The 19,687-nt window shown below is 36.2% G+C and overlaps 1 protein-coding gene across 3 annotated transcripts in view; it reads right to left on the reverse strand.

Moving 5' to 3' along the window:
- Positions 1–6,298: 6,298 nt before the first annotated feature.
- LOC149300753 (RNA-binding motif, single-stranded-interacting protein 3-like) overlaps positions 6,299–19,687 on the reverse strand; it is a 280,512-nt gene continuing 267,123 nt past the window's right edge. For 2 of the 3 annotated variants that reach the window (XM_089484828.1, XM_089484827.1), the window contains 6 exons: positions 17,861–17,907; positions 16,409–16,505; positions 14,947–14,997; positions 7,365–7,475; positions 6,773–6,853; positions 6,299–6,430 (listed from right to left, as the gene is read on the reverse strand). In XM_089484828.1, coding sequence (XP_089340954.1) covers positions 6,299–6,430; positions 6,773–6,853; positions 7,365–7,475; positions 14,947–14,997; positions 16,409–16,505; positions 17,861–17,907 — 519 coding nt within the window. Of the gene's footprint in view, positions 6,431–6,772; positions 6,854–7,364; positions 7,476–10,084; positions 10,088–14,946; positions 14,998–16,408; positions 16,506–17,860; positions 17,908–19,687 lie in introns of all 3 variants that reach the window. The other variant, XM_089484829.1, reaches the window with a different exon arrangement.

The following is a 19,687-nucleotide window of genomic DNA, read 5'->3' on the forward strand; positions in this document are numbered from 1 at the left end:
ATAACCTACAGTATCCCACATAAGTCAGTACACCCCTCACATTTTTGTAAATATTTTATTATATCTTCTCATGTGACAACACTGAAGAAATTACACTCTGCTACAATGTAAAGCAGTGAGTGTACAGCCTGTATAAAAGTGTAAATTTGCTGTCCCCTCAAAATAACTCAACACACAGCCATTAATGTCTAAACCTTGGCAACAAAAGTGCGTACACCCCTAAGTGGAAATGTCCAAATTGGGCCCAATTAGCCATTTCCCCTCCCCGGTGTCATGTGACTCGTTAGTGTTACAAGGTCTCAGGTGTGAATGGGGAGCAAGTATGTTAAATTTGGTGTTATCGCTCTCACACTCTCTCATACTGGTCACTGCAAGTTCAACATGGCACCTCATGGCAAAGAACTGTCTGAAAAAAAGAATTGTTGTTCTACATAAAGATGGCTATAAGAAGATTTCCAAGACCCTGAAACTGAGCTGTAGCATGGTGGGCAAGACCATAGAGCGGTTTCACAGGACAGGTTCTACTCATAACAGGCCACGCCATGGTCGACCACCATGGAAGACCACCATGGGGTTAAACATTGTGCCTAAGGTGCCCACCTTAATTCTAAGCATAGCTTTCAAGTAAGTTGAGTACAAGTTGACTTCTGCCAGAGGTAGCTCAACCTAATATTCTGATTCTAACACAGTTTTCTGGAGTTTTTAAAACCCTCAAAGCATTATTATCACATCATTAATATAGTAATTGATAATGGAAGCAATACTAATCTGTCACTTAGAAGTCAAGCCAATTTCCCTGATGGTATGCAGGCTCTTGGTACAAGCATTTGCTTAATTAATACAGATTCCTCTGAACAAAAGTAGATAACTTGAATGAAATCATCGTTAAGACTTTTGATTTATAGTACAAAAAGGTATTCGTTTTCTAAATCACACACATACAAAAAAGAGGGATAACTTTTCTGGGATGTACAACAAGCATGCAGAAACCTTTCTTTCATTATTTAGAATCTATATATCCAAGTGGCCTTGTCCTCCAGAGCTGCTTGGATGTGGAATAACCTTCCAAAAAAAGAAAACCCTCAAATCTTCCTTCTGTTTGGAATGCCTACATTTAAGACCAAAATTGCACTGCAATAATTGTTAGTTAGCAATGTTATATTATTTCTTTGTATTTGTATCCTTGCATCTGCAAATTCTCCCCAAGACTTAAAAACAAGAGAGATCTCCATGATTAAATATTTTCTAAATAAATAATCTAACAAGGTTATTAATTAAGAGCCTAAGACGTTTCTGTTGAGCTCATTTAATATCCACCGAGTTGCTTCTGTTAGCCACGGCTTTAAATTTAAAGAATATGTTAAAATGAACACCATTGTAATGATTTATTTTTTTATTGAAAGCTTCATCAAAGAAAACATCAGTTTAATCCTAACATCCACTGTTCTACGAAAGCTCCAGGAGTGGAGAACAGATTGCCATTTGGGCTGTATCACATATTTAAACATACCTACAAACCATACCTTTAAAAACTGATAATTTTGGACAAAGATGGCATCAAAGTTTTGTTTACATCTTAAGATCCTTAACAATCTTGTAGCCCGAATTTCATTCATTTGATAAAGGAAGTAAAATAATCTTTCCAAATTTCTTCCCCATGGTTGTATTTTAAATGACATTGCCAGCCATGTAAGAAAGTCCTGAATAAATCCTTTGTACACGTGAGCCCAAGAATTGAAAACAATACCAAATTATCAATGTAAAAGAACTGATTTCTGAAACAAACCTGAAATAATATTTATGACAGCTGTGTTGAATCTGTCTAGATTAAAAATCATCTATCTCACTTTAATGTATTTAAGGATTGTCTGTAGCAGGGGTATCCAACTGTTAATTCTAATCTGAGTTAAACCTGCAATTCCCATACAGCTAAAGTTACATATGGCCCATGTCTGAGATTGATTGAGCATTACGAGAAATGTGGTACCAAAACAGTTAGAGAGCTGTGTTGGCTACTACACCTCTTCTCCAGGGAGACCATTCTGTGATAATTTGATTTTTTTTCCATTTTAAAACAATCAACCAACATAAAATATTGACCTCTGTACAGCTGTAATTATAGGTTCAAATTCTGAAAAAAATAACATGAAATGTTTTGGACTTTGTAAAAAAAACAGCAAATATTAGAAAGAAATGTAAAAACTGCATTCCTAGAATTGCAAACAATGGAAGCATTTTGCATTGCAGAACTTGTTAAAGTAGGGACCATTTTTTTCATAAGTAAAAGCCACACTTGAAGATAACAGCCTACTAAAGAGGGTGAGAATCATTCATTACCCTTGAGTTCCCAATTGTCAATGTATGTGCAGAGAAAACGAACAGATGTATATTAACAATACATAAACTATGTAAAAAAGACAGCTATGCTATAACTACTGCATCAAATCCTACCGCCCCCCCCCACTCATCACAAAAGGTAAAAGAATAAAAAATAATTGTCTACTTCTATGTAGACGTATAAAGATACGGACTAATCCTTTAAACTTCAACAATGCAAACATTTACAGTATGTTTTCATTTCTTAATACACAACACAGTCTTAAAAAACTGTATGCCCCAGGCATGAGAGAATAGTTTTACATAGAGATTTTTTTTTACTATTAGCAGCTTAAAATGGGTAGATGTTTGCACAGATGACAATAGCAGCAGTTATCTGAATTATAACAAAAACCCTCTTTTGATTCATCATCTGCCACATGGTAGCTACCTCATAACATAAGTTTGAGTAACACACTGAGGCGATTTAAAGTCTGAAATAAAAAATAAAATATAAAACTGTGTCCACTTTATATTAAACATATTTCTGACTAGCATGTATACTGCATTTTTATGATATAAAGAAAAGAGCTGCCTGCACTGTATTCTAAAACATAGGCACATTGTCAAAATGGCAATGGAAAACTACAAAAAAGTAAAACAAACTAGTAAAAAAAAATGACATATGAAATGTAAAAACAAGGAAATGGTTTAATTAATTTTACTGATGAGCTGATTTATGTTTGTGTGTGATGAAGAGAAAAAGGGATCATGATTATTTTTATGATTTATAATAAGGTATGTATTCTTAAAACATCAAATCTTTTTTTTTTTAAACAAAAAATCAAACGTTGGTCAAAAATGTGAAATCAGCATTAATGCATGATTTTACACAGATCTCCTCTCCCCAAAAACACAGCTCGTTGCTGTTGTGGACCTACAGCTAATTCGATGATGGATAGCCTATTGTTGTCTAGTCATCATGAGAACATTGTGAGTGGTAGTGGTGGTCCAACTACTGAATATTACCTATGGCCACCCTTGGCATATATGTAGGAACAGAGGATATTAGAGTGGACAGGTTCCCTGAAACAAATCTTTACCAAAGGGAGATGCTGAGTGGCCTTGTGGAATGAGTGTTCTGCCATATCTACTACACTGCTATGTAACTCATGAGGAGCCAATTGCCACACAGAGTCCAAAAGGGAGCAACCTGTGCAGATCTATACCAGTGTAGAGAGCACAGGCTAGCAGTTCCTCAACTAGAATCCAAGAAAGTTCTTTAAAATAGGTATATAAAGGAAATGCAGAAGTGGGATGCAACAAAATAGCATAAATATGAAAACAGTGGAGTTTCAAACAGGCTTAAGTGATGAGGAGTGACATTCAAAGGGTAACAAGGCGAGAAGAAAGGTGAAATGTGTCATGCACACAAACTCTCTCTTCATGCACACATTCACTTCTACATACATGCTAATGGAATCCCTAACATACACATTTTCACACAAATATATACACTCTTCCTCAAATACACACATATACATAAATTTAGTCCCTCTCGCACACACTCACATGCAGTGTCTCAAGTATGATAGTCCTGCATGCTTCCTTGGGTTCCTACACTGATCCTTGAAACTGTGTTTTAAAAGAGCTACAATGAGTTCTTTAGTGTTCATATTGTACCAATACTCAACTTATCTTTCATCGAGTTTCTTATCTTTTACGTTTCCTTCAACCATTTATTGTTGGACAAGTAATAAATGTCAATTAAAATGATTGTCAATGTGTCTGTTATGTAGTAACACTAAACATGTTTGGCAGAGATTTCAAATGTAAACAAAATATACTGCCATTATTTCTAGACATAACAAAAATGCTCCATTGAGAGGTCTGCTCTGAAAGAAGGAAGACTAGTAACTATAGAAAATGTCAAGCTATCCCATAGGAGGCTAGGAAACATTAACCATTTCATTTCATTAACCATCCGCTGAAGGTAGTTCAGTGAGGGTTGCAACCAAGTAGCCATCATGCATCTTTCTAAACAACATAACTACATAGAATACCAGTGGAAGATAGTTTAAACATAGAAGAAAGTAAAAATTGGTCCGGCCATGTAGGTCAAATAAAGATTAAAACAAATAAGCAAAAACACTATCTTCAGAACTGCTTTTCAGTGTTTAGGGTGTCACTTAATCTTTGGTATAAAATAGGCCATCCATAGGCTGCATTTGATCACAACTAGGAAAGACTATAGAAATTGTCAACAATTTCTGCTATCTATTGCTTTTTTTGCACTTTTTTTGACCATAAACTACTTTTTTGTAATGCTACTAGGCTAACTTTTTGCGATATGACAAAGCAAAGCTGACTAAAGATCCCTTAAAGCTCATAAAAAAGATTGCAGATAAAAAGCACTAAAGTCTTAACTAGAGCTCACGCTAGGTAAATAAAAAAAGAAACAAAACAAAAAAATGCATTCAACAAACAGCTGCATTTTTCCAATGCAGTCAAATTCCATTTTTTTTTCTTTTTTTTGATTTTGTTAACTCCATCATAAAAAGCCACAGCCATCTCTAACAATTTGAATTAACACGTAAAGTTCATAAAAGTCCCACAATGTTTTGAATTCTTGCAGATGTAGTTATTTTCTTTTCATCAGCAAACATTTTCCTCAAAAGAAAAACATAATTTCACAATGTACTGCACTCTTTTGCCCCAGAAATCAATATGAAACTTCCACACCAGTCGACTGGTTTATTCAATTAATATGTCATGTCTCATGCCATGTGTTCTATCAAGATGCTGATCACTTGTTCTGGGATCCACTGACGTCCTTAAAATTAAGGCAATTAAGATTCAAGAAAAAACCCTACATGATCATTCCTATGAAAAAAAAGCTAAAATTAAACAAACATGGAAAAAAAATGGGGAGAAAAAGAGTAGCTTAATTATAGAGGAAGACAATTAGGTTTTAGTCTGTTCTTGTTCCCTCTTGACATCAGTTTTACTGTTTTTGTTATCAACACCTCCAGATGTCATGGAATTCAAATGTTCATCCAGGTGAAAGTGTGTTTACCCAGTAACGTCTCCTCTGGGTTTTACTTAATTAAAAAAAGTAGCAAAAATAAAATTATCGGACTACATAACTGAATATTTTTTTGCACAGCACGTAAAAACACTTTGTTGAGCCAAGTAAAAATCAAAAATAAGAAAAAAAGAGCTTTGTTCAATGCCTGTGCAAAGTGGATGCCAACTTCATGGTGACTGAAGTTCCTCCTTTCAAGGCAAGGTTTTTAGACCAACATTCTCCGGTTCTGTTTATTGTCTGTAAAACAGATATCAATCAGTGACTTATTCAGAAAGAAGGCACAGAATACACAGTACAATTTACGAATACTTAAATAGGAATACTGTAGAGGAGGGTGGCTTTTAGTAAGTTATCTCTTATCGTTTCATAGCTTTGCACAGTTCTGCTTTTTTAGGTTGTGTGCTCCCCCTTTTTCTGTTTTATTTTTTTTTGTGTTGTGCATATTTGAGGGTTCTGACCAAACCATAAGGTGGAGAACCCGTTCCTGGCACACAGGTGCCTCATTTATTTCCTAGAGAAGGCTTTAAATCGCCTCTTTTGGGTTAAAATGCAAAGAAGTCCCACTGATTAAGCTCCTTGATATAGCCATGAAAAACTAGAGAGGACTCACCATACGTGGGGTACTTCAACATAGCAATATATGGCAATATATGGCTGTATAGTGTGACAGAATCTCAAATATTTATGCCTTACGTGTTTTTTGAATGGTAATCACTGGGTGTGCGCTGAATTCTTGTTTGTTTTATGTACTTATCGGTCCTTATTCTAGCAGCAACCTGGGAATCTGAATGTGTATACCCTTTATGCTTTTTAGGCTGTGGGCTCCTCTTTTTTGTATGTTTTTCTAATATAGGAGAGAACCTGATGGTGGCAGAGTGTAACTCGTCTGTTAACTTACTTAGACTGTTGGTAGGAGTATGCAGATGCATGTTCATTGTTCGTCTCTACAGTTAGTTGTTGCTGTTGTCCGCTTGCTTCCTGTGGTGAAGACTGTACTGTCTGAGGAGAGGTGTCAGCAACAACACCCTATGAATTAAATGATGATTTAGGTTCTTGTAACATAATAAAAACTATATAAAGATGTCTTATGGCTCTAATTAATTTCTAAGGCACTGGCACCGTAATGAAGCCTTATATACAGACGATTACATTCAAACAGATTAAGCTCAGGCCTACATTGATGTAAAGGGCCTCTACAAATGTGAAGGGGAAAAAGCTACATAAACTCAAGCTACATCACTACAATGTAATCTTCTTTAAAACATATTTGTGGTCATATTGCATAAATATTATTTTAATCTAGATTACAGGGTCTCTTCCATGGGTAGTGATTTAAGACAGCAGAAAATGTATGTTTTGAATGCTTACTTCAACTTGAACAGCTGTTGGAGGCACAGGAGTATACTGAGGAATATAGGTCCCTTGCATAGGCGCAGCAGCAGTCATATACTGAAAATATAATTTGCCATAGTTATATTACATTAAACAACTCATACAGTAAGTTTGTGTTATTAAAAACCTGTGGAAGAGAGAATGAAGATATTCCACAAATCCAGTTGCAGATTCGCAAGTGCATTCAGTGAAAACTTAGGAGCTTCCTTTAGCAGCTAGCTTTTGCATTGATTTTGGCAATGTCCTCCATTGGGACGGCACTCCGACTGGTGAATGCCCAGTGTCAACCAGCAAGTTAATGCCTGAAAATGATCTCTTTGATGTGTATTCATACATATAAAAGAAGATTATGGGGCAACGACCTATTAGTGCCTGCTTCTGTGTCACATGGCAAGTATTCTTGGAAAAATTACAAATGAGACAACCTTTTAATTGCTTAAATAATTATTTTGGGAATTGTTTGAACATTCAATAGTGCTAGGAATGATGTTACAAAAAATGCTCATCTCAGCAGAGTTGGTGGAACAGCACCTGTAATGCAAGATACTATAAGAAAAAACGAACTTACTGTTCCGGTGGTACCCAAAGAGAGATGATTCATTTGTTGGGTCAAGGGGCCCATCATACTCGCTGGCTGCATAGACATGGTATGATCCATGGTCGGCGTTATAACAGCACCCTACAAGCATAAAAAAAACATTTTCATATATATATATATATATATATATATACACACTACAGATATTACAAAGAGATATTACACTATGAGATATTAGTCTTTACCAGGCGCACATTCTGCCCTATCATTAAAATGGTCAGTTACTGACCCTGAATATTCCAAATGATAGCATGCAGGCATGTGCATAAAGTAAAGTACTTTCGTAAACAGACTGAGAACATAAAACACATTATAAATCAAAAGTAATAAGCATTTCATGTTTAGATGGGATTGTCCTTTAAAGCACATTATACTGGTCTATATGTTGTCATATTCGAATATAATTTGCCATTATTTTCAGCTAAGAAAAAATATTATTGTCCATACAGAGGCAAAACCCATATACAGAGTAAATAAAATAAATCGAGTAAAACGCTTAGATGATCAGCAATCAGACTTTACATTGTTTATACAACGAGAATGTAACAAGAGACAGGCTCAAGATACTGTACAGTAATGGCTAGTTAATTCTATTTTAATACCAGCGGTTAATTGGTGCAGACTAGTGTAGGCTCACTAATATAGATTGCTTTTCGCTAACTCTAATACTCAAGAAGGTATTCCTGGCCTTTTGCTTATCCATAAAACGTTTAACCCCTTAATGACAAAGCCCGTACATGTACAGGCTCAAAATGCATTGTTTTCAATTAGTTTAGGGACCCCCCATTGCATTGCTTCTTTTTAAGTATTGCTATAATTGTGACATCATTTAACACCAGGGAGAAACTGAACATTTTATCATTACCATGATATAGGTAACTAGTTTACAATGTATAAATCTTTCTTTTGCGTGTTCTTTACAGTGCCAGCTATTCTCGTTGTGTGCATTTTACCAGCATAAAAGTTTTCTAATATAAACGTTGAGAGTCCCCTAGACCACTCTCTATGCTAATTATTTAAAGAGGTTATGACATGATGGATCCACTCCATGATGCGTCAGAGTTAACAAGAGAGGTTTGTCTCTGTTTTTAGTCATACATGTATAGGCACATAAGCTTTCAAGACATCAGAGATCCCTTTTTCAGATGTGATGGAGATCACTGGCTATGAACGTAGATAGATAGATGATATATAGATAGATAGATCAATAGATAGATAGATAGATAGATAGATCTTACAGAATCAGATCACAAATTTAATCAGTTGACTATTTTATAAATAATGCTTGTTTTCAGAAGCACAAGGTGATTTCAGTACACAAAAAGCTGTCAGGTAATATGAATGATAGTGATACAGAAAAGTTTCCTTAACCTTCAGCGGCACCAACAGTAAAGATGTTCCACTTTGTTTAACAGGCAGGGGTTCTACTTGCAGAGAATACTGTTGACAAGGACACAGTATCCAGCATCTAGATCATCTCTAATGAAATTATGTTGAGAGGAACATTAAGAACTCTAACTTTAACTGTGATTTCCCTCGGCACTATGTTTACACAATCTCAATACAAAAATAATTCATAAGTGTAACCCTTTCTTTCTTTCTTTCTTCTTCTTTTTTTCCTTTTATTGATCCCTGGGTAACAATGAAGTTTGTTGCACTTTCTTGCAATTGTGAGCATAAAAATCGAATTGTAGAAATAAATGTGATATTCAGCAAGATTTGATTGCAAAACATTCACAAGTCGTTAGTTGTGAAATAAACAGATGCTTAATGTTGTGCAGTTTAATAAATAGATTTATTGACAATGATGTCAAATATGCTTACAGCAAGAAATGCTAAAACTTTCCTTCCAGGTGACTATATAATGGTAATGGTTTGCGTATTAACCAAAAGAAGGAACTGTCTCTATCACAGACTAATTAATCTCATGGAAGCAATCAAATCCTTAAATTCTCTCCTTAATCCTCATATGATTATTACAAAGGCTGGACGAACCAATCAACAACAACCAGCCACGTTACAAATTGGAAGAAATAACATAATAATCACACATATCCCGAGACACATTTAATTTGGCTCATCCCTAAATTATACAACTAAGGGTTATTGCTAATGGTCATATGGCTGCAAACACCAGACTTATTTAATGTATAGAACTTTAAAGTCTGGTTTAATGACGTTATATTATTTATTTTAAAATACTATTTGAAGTAAACGTCTATTTTTTGGCATTGTTAAAATTAAGGACTGGCCTTAGTCGCCCGTCTGTAGTTTACACAGATAATTTTATCCCTTAAAATACATTTTGTCCTATGTAAGTTTATTTGTCTTTTAGAGAGACAATGTGCCAACTCTGCCTATTAAAAAGGTGGTGATATATACTTTAATAAACCAAATAAAAAATAATATATAGATACATGTAACTCCTTTGAGAATGTTTACAAATACACAGTAACCTTTAACTCACTGCTTTATACTGGCGTTCATGTCCCAACATTAGTTTTGGAAATTACTCCTGCTTTATTTCAATATTTACTGAGCTACAGCAATTTTAGGGCTAATTAAAATGCATCTACTCACACTGTGATATTGTTTAAGATTTGCATATCATTACCTTCTCCATTAATCATACCCACGGAGATAGCAGTCATCTATGCAGCAGCAGGAAGATGCTTGACACAGCCATTTACTTGCTTTAAATAATAAAAAAAGTGCAAAGAAGCAAAAAATGTTGCTCACTTAAATGGAACATTTGAGGCCACCCACTACTGAAAATGAAAAGTAATATACCAAATTAGCCACTGGCATCAAAAATACTCAGGGCTGCAAAATTAAGATTTTCTGAGCTTCTTTACAAATACAGACAATACATAATCATCACTGTTGTTAAATCATTCTACAATACACTTAATGCCACAGATATAACTAAATATATCTATGAACTAGATGTTGTTTCTGTTTGTTATGTCCTGTCTACCCTTTGTATAGTGCTGCAGAATCTGGTGGCGCTATATAAAACAGTAAGTAATAATATTTTTTTTTTCATTTAGCTTGCCCGCAGCAATGTTAGGATCCAGATCCCCCCACAGTGCTGCAGGGGACCTGGATCCTCCTCTCTAGCAGCCGGTGGACGTCTGCTCGATGCAGACAAACCCTGCTGCTGCCGGCACTTCCGCCGGAGCTTCTATGACGGAGTGCCCGCGTTACATGACCTTCCGGTGCTCCACCATAGAAGCCCCAACGGAAGTACCAAGCAGCAGCAGCGGAGGCTGTCTGAGCGCATTGCGCAGAGGTTAACCGGCTGCCAGAGATGAGGATCCCCCGCAGCGCTGCAGGGGACATGTATCCTCCTCTCTGGGAGCCGGTTAACATATGTGCAATACGACAACTTCTGCTGCTGCTGGCACTTCCGCATAGAAGCCCCGGCAGAAATGGCGAGCAGCAGCAGAGGTTGCCTACGCACATCGCACAGACGTCCACTGGCTGCCAGAGAGTAGGATACATGTCCCCTGCAGCGCTGCGGGGGACCCTCATCTCTGGAGATGCACTGGTAAGTCGGGGTGTGATCTATAATCGAGCCAATACGGTATATAGTCAAAGAAGTTACATTGAAGTGGTTGGAGTCCTCTTTCCTTAAAGTAAAATGTAAGGAGGATACTTTATTTAACTGGATATGTTAATTCTGCTATAGCCTTGTCACAAAGCCATTTTTACCATGATACAGTCCAGGACAGAGTTAACCAACAGGTAGATACCCATAGTTGGTTGAGCTACTAACTAATGTGATGCAAGGTTTGTCCTATACTATGAATACAAATACGCAATAAAAAATAAATAAATATATGGCACCCAAAGAGCTAAAAGGAATAATGATGCAAACTGTGGAGTCTAATGTATTTTCAGAGACACTATATAGAGAAACTACATAGGGGGTCAATTCATTAAGTAAGACTTGGCAACTATCAATTGGATATAGTAAAGGTGAAGTGTGTATTTGTTAATGGATGTGTTCAATATGTGTGAGAGGATCCAATTGAGAAAAATTTGAACTTGTTACAGGAATCAGGAAGTATAAGTGAACAGTATTCAGGTGGATGTAGCCTTTACGTAGACGACTCAAGAAAAACAATGCTTAGTGGCCTCTCAAAGTGAGTTTAATATTTAAGTGCATAGCAATAAAAAACAATTTTAGGAAAGAGCAAGGATGTCAAGCCTTATATTTTGGTTTTGAGTTGATGCTGTATTATATTTATGCTTGAAAAGAAGAAAAAATGCATGAAGTAAGCAGCATAGGAGGTCCCAATTAATATAACCATATCGTGCACAAGTCTCATAATTAATTTCAAAGTCAAATAAGAGAACATTATTAATGGAAATCACAACCAGGCTCCTGAACATTAGTTATGGCAAATTATACAACTTTTTCTTCCTAAGGTGGGGAGATAGGATGTATCTCTTATCAATGTTATAAAACCAAGCAGTGAAGGTTTTAATTAGCTTGATTTTTTTATATGCACACTTGTATAATCAAAACAAATTAACTAGGTTGTACATAAAAAATGTCTAAAAAGAAATTAAGCTATGCGATTAAAAATGTGATGCAGAGAAGCAGCTAATTGATAATATGAAATGTAATGAACAATCATTAAACAGGATCCACTTAACCAAATCATATAGTCTTTTAATTATAAGTACTTAAAAAAACTTCACCTATATAATTTATGAGTAAAAGTATACAAAAAGGTGCATTTAAAATTTTATTTGACAAATTTGTGGCGAACGAGAGGTGCAGAAATGCTTCTTTGTTCTCCGTAAATCCATCTGCAATATTCTGACCTCTTGGAGTACTTTGGCAAAAAGGAGGAGCCATGGCACCAACCACAAGGACAGCCGCTCCCCCGTTCCTCCAATTGGAGATGTGCACAGAGGCTCTGCCCTTTTGCGGAAGTACCCAGATAATGGAGCTCATACTGGGGAGGAGCAGATGAAAGAAAGAAGACAAAAGAATAAGAAGAGGCATGAGAAGAAGTGGAGCTGCAGAAAAGGAGACAGGCACACGGAGGAGGTTGGCAGGGAAGGTAAGGACACATTGACAGTGAGTGAGTGAATGAGAGTGTGAGAGAGAGTGAATGAAAGTGAGAGTCTGAGCATGTGAGAGAAAGTGAGTGTGTGAAAGAGAGCAATGAAATGCCAATTAATATTTGGAGCTCTCTGCTTTGAGGGGGACTCTTCTCATTTTCGCACATTGGTACAGATTAGCGAAATTGGCAATTTTTTTTAAAATTTACATTTGTACGAATCCAAATACACAAGTCTAGTGATCACTGTGAAAATCAATCACTGTAATTACCGTATTTGCTCGATTATAAGACGAGGTTTTTTTCAGAGCAAATGCTCTGAAAAATACCCCTCGTCTTCTAATCGGGGTCGTCTTCTAATCAGACCTCAAATAGAGTCTGATTAGGAGACTAAGATCCAGATCCCCCGCACCGCTGCAGGGGACCTGGATCCTCCTGTCTCACCCCCCCCCCCATCATACACACACTTACCGGTGCTTCCTGCTGTATTGCCGGGGCAGCGGGTTGACGTCTACGCGATCCGCGTAGACAACGTCCGCTGCAGCCGGAAGGAGGTGTGGCTAGCAGCGGGGGTTGTCTGCGTCCGTCGCGCAAACCTTCCCCGACTGTCAGAGATCAGAGTTCCCCGCACCGGTGCGGGGAACTCTGATCTCTGACAGCCGGGGAAAGTATACGCGACGGACGGATACAAACCCCCGCTGCCAACTCCACCTCCTTCCGGCTGCAGCAGAAGGCGACGTCAACCCGCTGCCCCGGCTGGAAGCACCGGTAAGAGAGGGCTGAGAGGGGAGGGGAGGGGAGAGTGTGTGTGTGTGTGTGTGTGTGTTAGTTAAATGGGGGTATAGGGTGTGTGTGTGTGTGTGTGTGTTAAATGGGGGCATAGGGCATTTCTGGAGTGGCGTTAAGGGGGCATTTAATAGAGCACTCTGCCTCCTGAAATGCCTTATACACCTATATGCCACTCTGCCCCATAATATGCATTTTAACCCCCTAAATGCCAGAGTGGCATATAGGGGTATAAGGCATTTCTGGAGGCAGAGTGCTCTATACAATGCCTTTTAACTCCCTTAATGCCACTCTGCCTCCTGAAATGCCTTATACCTCCCTATATGCCACTCTGCCCCATAATATGCATTTTAACCCCCTAAATGCCAGAATGGGATATAGGGGTATAAGGCATTTCTGGAGGCAGAGTGGCATATAGGGGTATAAGGCATTTCTGGAGGCAGAGTGGCACATAGGGGGTCAAAAGGCATACCATGGGGCACAGTGGCATATAGAGGGTTAAAAGGCATATCATGGGCCACAGTGCCATATTGGAGTGGCAAGCCTGGGGGCAGATGTGCGTAACTGGGGGACAGGTTGGAAAATACAAGAAATAAAAACAAAAAAAATATTTTTCTCAATCATAGCTTTTATTAAAAAAAATAGTTTACATGAATTAACATTTACTGGTAAAACTTTTTTCCTTTAGGGTCGTCTTATATTCAGGCTTTTTCTTTTTTTCCTAAGTTAATATTCAGATTTTGGGGGGTCGTCTTATAATCAGGGTCGTCTTATAATCGAGCAAATACGGTACATGAAATTCTGATTTGTAGACAATGAGTTGTTAAAATCCTCCCTCTCTCTTACTGACACATTTGTGTCAGTGAGAGAATGAAGATATACTATATCCCTGATAATAAAGCAACAGGAAAATAAAGTTATAAAAGCGATTAAAACATTTTTTTAATTTTCACATTGTTTATTGCATTTTAACAAAAGGGTAATTCTCTAAAACATGATTTCAAAAGAAAGCCCTATCTGTCCTTAAAAAAATCCACTTTACTACCCCCACTCCTGCACATCCTTTACTTAAGTATGAGTGAGTGGCAGAGTGTAAGTGGCAAATACAGTAGGTTTTGATATTTTTCCCAATATGATTCATCTTATATTCAGGCCTTTTTTTCTTTCATTAAGATTCAAAGTTTGGGAGGTAGTTTGTTACTCAACTACATGTCTAAAATGATTAAGGGGTTACTTGTACAAAGAACACTGAAAATCAGAGAAACACAGAACTTTGAAGATAATTCTGTTCTAACTACAGCTTCGAAACAAAATGAATATTAGAAAAGCACAGCATGGAGACAAAGCCAATGATTGGTTTTGTCATGTGAATGAAAGTAATCATTGTGATAAGCAACATCACTCTGACGGGCTCTGACTGGTTCCCTGGGGAGCACCGGAGCATAGAAATCTTTTTGGGTCGTCTATATGGACGTTCCACTGACATTCTTTGAGACATAAAAGTATGTCCTAACATCATCAATGGTTGACAGATATCCTGATGGACTTCTTTCTAAGAAATGCTTTATAAAAAGTTCTGTGACACCCAATATTTGTAATTAAGTTTTAAATCTACCGGACGTACCCTTTACTCACCACAGCTCAAAGTTATAGCAATTAAGGGGTATCTGTCATTGTCTTCTACCTACCGTGGGTTGCATAACATATGGTGGGTGAGGCATCCATGATGTACTCTGGACCTGCACAATAATGATTCGTTATTAGAGAAGTTCAGGCTAGAACAGGGTTAATTTTTTGACAGCAGAATCTGGAAAAAAGCCATTACTAAGTGTTATGTTAAATGAATAATACACAACTAAAATCGGATCAAACGGTTACTGCATAAATGTTGCTACACCTAATAATTATGTTATTGTACTGCTATCCGACAGTAATCTGGAAAGCTGTTTGACACACTTGTATTGTGAAATTCAGAAGCTTTAGGGAGCTAATCTAAGCAATAATGCAATATTATCAAATTACAAAAAAAGAAAATGTACATTATTTTCTTTAGCTACAACCCTTCATTAAGTAGTTTGATTGTAACACTTTTACTTGCTGCTATAATTACTGCATTGTACTATAGTACAGGGTAGAATTTGAAAAAAATCAGTGATATATAATTTAAATATGAAACCATTGGTGTTAATGTATTGATTTTTATGTTTAACATTTCCATAAATTGAATATAGATATTTAGTACATATTCCATTTTTTTTTTAAAAGCACTTAACAAAATAATAATTGTAATTAATAATGCAATGCAGCCTTAAAGGGGAACTGTTTTCAGCGTAACTAAAAGAAAATCCTTAAAACTACCTGGTTTATTGCTTTAGGGTGCTTACAGGGTCGGATTAACGGGGAGGAAAATATGTCAGCAAGTGAGGTGCAAAAAAGGGATAGGACAAAAGAAATTGCCAAAGAGTGAGGAAATATCGGAATAGAAGGAAAAAAGATCACAAGAGGTAGGCAGGAAGCAGAGAAAACCCTTGCCTGCGCTAACAACCACCACCATCAACTTAAAAATTAAGAAGATGCAAGTGGGGAGAAATAATCAAGTAAATCCTTAGAAAAAGGAGTCAAGATACTTTTCCTAATGGTATATATTTATTTTATTTATTTTGATCATTAAAAATGACATACTATTTCATGTATTTAACTGCAAGATGTAGGATTTGGGAAAAGTGACAGATCTTCCATAAAAAGCGTTCATTTCTAACTAGTGACGCTATTTACGGTATATGTTGAGGCCGTACTACAAGGGGAGAAAGTTCAGCTTTGCACATGGACCTTTATCTTTCTATGTATCTGAGAATATTTATCCTATGTCACATTGCATTGCTTTTATGTTTATCCATTAGGCATGCCACATTCTATGGCCACATATTATTGAACAGCTTGTCTTTTTAATGAAATATTCTGTCCAATTGAGCTATTGGAAAACATTTTTTTTCATAGACATATTACATTAGTTTTATAAATGATATGAAATATATTTCAATATTTGGGTATTATTATGTTCGGATATTTAGAAAACTATTTTTTTATTATTTTACTATAGTGTGAATCAGCGTGTTAAATAGTCCTTTTTGTCAATGAATATAAACTTACCTGATAAGTAGAGACTGGGGAAGCAGCAATAAAGGGTGTAATGGATGTCTGTGGAATCATACGGTTTGTTGCAATATTGTACGGGGAAGAATAAAATCTGAAACACAAGAACGCAATGCAATTAAATATAACCACCATAAAATAGAATATTTGTTTTTTTGTTCCATTGATGTAATTAGAAGAATATTTTGTTTGAATTGTTCTTATGCTTTTATTACTTATTTATTACTGTATATGCAACTTGAAAGGATACTCATCATCAATATGGTGTACCAATATTATCACTATAATCGATATACTGTATACTCAGTGATAAGCATACATACATACATAATTGTCTAGGAGTTGGTATATAGAAATCTGTAAATATTAGCACTGTAAAGAATCTGACAGCATCACAATTAAGTCTAATTCCAGATGAGTAGTTTATGTTAACTAAAAGATAAACATTAGGATTTAGGAAGGTAGCAGCCCTTCCGGGAGTATTCTAGATAAATAGGTGTCTGAGGAGTTGAATTATCTCCTCCACGAGAAACAGTGTGGCTTTATCTTGCAGAAATAATGTCGAACTGTCTTTGTCTAGAATACCGATAAAGTTAATGAAGTAGCATTTGCTTCTGTTGACATGTCTTACTATGATACGTTTTGGTGTGAACTTGTATAATAATGGAGTGATTGCTCATTGTGCAGACATAATCTGTACCCTTGAATGCAGTCTAATAAAAACTAAGTGTAAATGTGCATTCTCCTAAATACTGATTTTAATCATTTGTACAGTTAGACACAATTGTCTTTATTTTGTACTTTTGTATCTCTACTTTCGTATTTTATTGAATTACATTTATAGTCATTTTAATTTTTGATGGCCGTTCAACACCCGGCACTTATTTTTCAAACATTTATTCAGATGATTACCTTGAATACACTTTGTTGATGTTAATACATGTAAAACAAATCCTGAACTAAAATTAAATCAGATTTTCATTCTTAAAATGTAATTTTTATGCAGGTATCATATTAATATTTATAGAGACAGACAATGGTTTTTATTGCCTGGGGCAAATTAGGTCACTAGCACTCCTTCCTACAAGCACCGTTATAATTCCATAACATGGGGACCTAAAAACACCATTGAATTGAAGGTAGCTGCTTTGGGTGGGTCCATACTGTAGAATATAAATACTTAATTGCTCAAGAATAACAAATAGACTATTATATGTATATAGTTATATACTGTAAAGCTTCTTCTCAAAGAAAGCAGATCTAGTCACTTACAGAACTGTGCAAACCATGAATTTTAGCTACAAACGGCCATAGTTATATAGAGTAATTCTGGTATAACAGTCCTTTTGTGAAGGGATCATCTTTAATATCTATAATATGTGCATCTTATCTCTGGAAAAAGTCCTTTAACGTAGAATTATCATAATGGTTATACATTGTTTTGCTCACCCATTCTGCATTGCTGCTGCAGGATCATATGTTAGAGCCATTCCAGTCTGTATTGGAAAGGAAACAAAATAACGCAAAATTAACTTCTAGTAACATCTTAAATCCTTGTCATATCATTCCTAAAAATGTACTCCAATAAGGCTGCACACTTTAGAGAATCTACATAGAATTACGGTATATATATGGGAAGTAAGATTATAGTATTTTTTTTTTCATTTGCATTGCTCAGGAAGGTCAGCAGCATTTATGTATACAAATGTTATTGTACAAAGTTTAAAAAGTGGTCTCATCGCTACAGCTGCCCATGAAAAGGTCCTTTTGTCAGGACCATTTTGTTGGTGGCTATAGTGATAATATATATGGAATATATTGAAGAAGATGGGTAGACAGATTGGTAGCTTTCCCTGACATAGCCAAATATAAAATAACAAAGCTGTTTCAATCTGAAAATGAAAACAAGATAAGCCGCTCCATTATACATATTTTAAATTAATTATTAATATATGTAAAGGCATAATAAAGTTTACCACACGGCTGAACTCCCCAAGGAGTAGAAGTAAGCTTGGCACCTGGTAGCGGTGCCACTGAACCTATGAAACACCTGTGGGGACATGTAAAGCAGTTGTCTATGCCTCGTTTGGTGCTCTAAATGTAAAATGAAGCCATAATAGGAGGTTTCTTGCTGGGGTTGGGGTACTATTTGGTTGATGACTGGCCCTGGTTAACAATGCCCCAATCATGAAAAAAAACTCAAAAATAAACTTTTATAAACCATGCCGCTTTCTACCCCTAATCACATCCCTGCCCCCTCTATCCACACCACCAATAAAGGTGCCCTGCTTTGGATTCAGAGTGTATGAAAGAAGGACACTCTTGTTTAAAGGGGAATGGTTTAAGGCATGGATAGGGGTAGACTGTTATCATTACATTTTATGTGTCAATGTGACCTATTAATAGCTGTTTATACCCCATTATTAAGAATAATGAATTTTACTAACAACATTTAATTTATAAACATATTTTCTGATGTTTATATAAGCCTTACTGGTTCATATTACATTGTGATACATTAATACAATACAAACATTTTGAATTCCTAGAACAAAAAAATGGGTATGGTGGAACACTAACGCACACTACAGGAGAAACCGATCCCAATTCATGTCTGTTACGTTACATTACCACCAGGCAAATGCCTAAATGGGCCACTGGCCAACATCATTCCATACTCACCCGATCTGCCGCTCCACTTACATTATGAAAAGTTATCCTAAAAGACCCACAAGTGTTATTAGATGCTATGATCACACGCTGCTTTATTTTTGCATGAAAACAGGATTAGCTTGAAGCACTTTATAAAATTGTAAAGGTCTCTGATTCCCATAACTGAATTAAAAAAAATGTAAACGCACTGTTTAGTACATAGGATCAACGTGGATAAAAACTAAGCAGGATACTTAAATGTGTTTTAGTTGTATAATGTAATCATTTATTTTTAATCTAATTAGCGTTAGAACAAACATTGATGACCGACAGGCCATAAACTATAAAAAAAAGCTGGTATGTTTTGAGCAGCTGACATTATCATACCAGGTTATGGAAAGACAACTTAATTTTGTTTGAGTAATTGTTTATTCCGCGCATTGTCTGCTTGCAATTCAATTCCATAAAGGAATTAGGGCTTGAATTTCATAGAAGACTCTGGGTGAAATGTTACTTTAATTTCATTGTAATGCCGAAGATAAGAGCATCGCATTGCATCCTGCTGTCATCCTCTGGGTGTTTTTAAATGCACACAAATCAGGCTTTAAGGCACAGTAAAGCATT

The sequence above is a fragment of the Sceloporus occidentalis genome, unplaced genomic scaffold (assembly GCF_023333645.1).
Source record: "Sceloporus occidentalis isolate IW3139 unplaced genomic scaffold, rSceOcc1.0.p SCAF_23, whole genome shotgun sequence".
Classification (NCBI taxonomy): domain Eukaryota; kingdom Metazoa; phylum Chordata; class Lepidosauria; order Squamata; family Phrynosomatidae; genus Sceloporus; species Sceloporus occidentalis.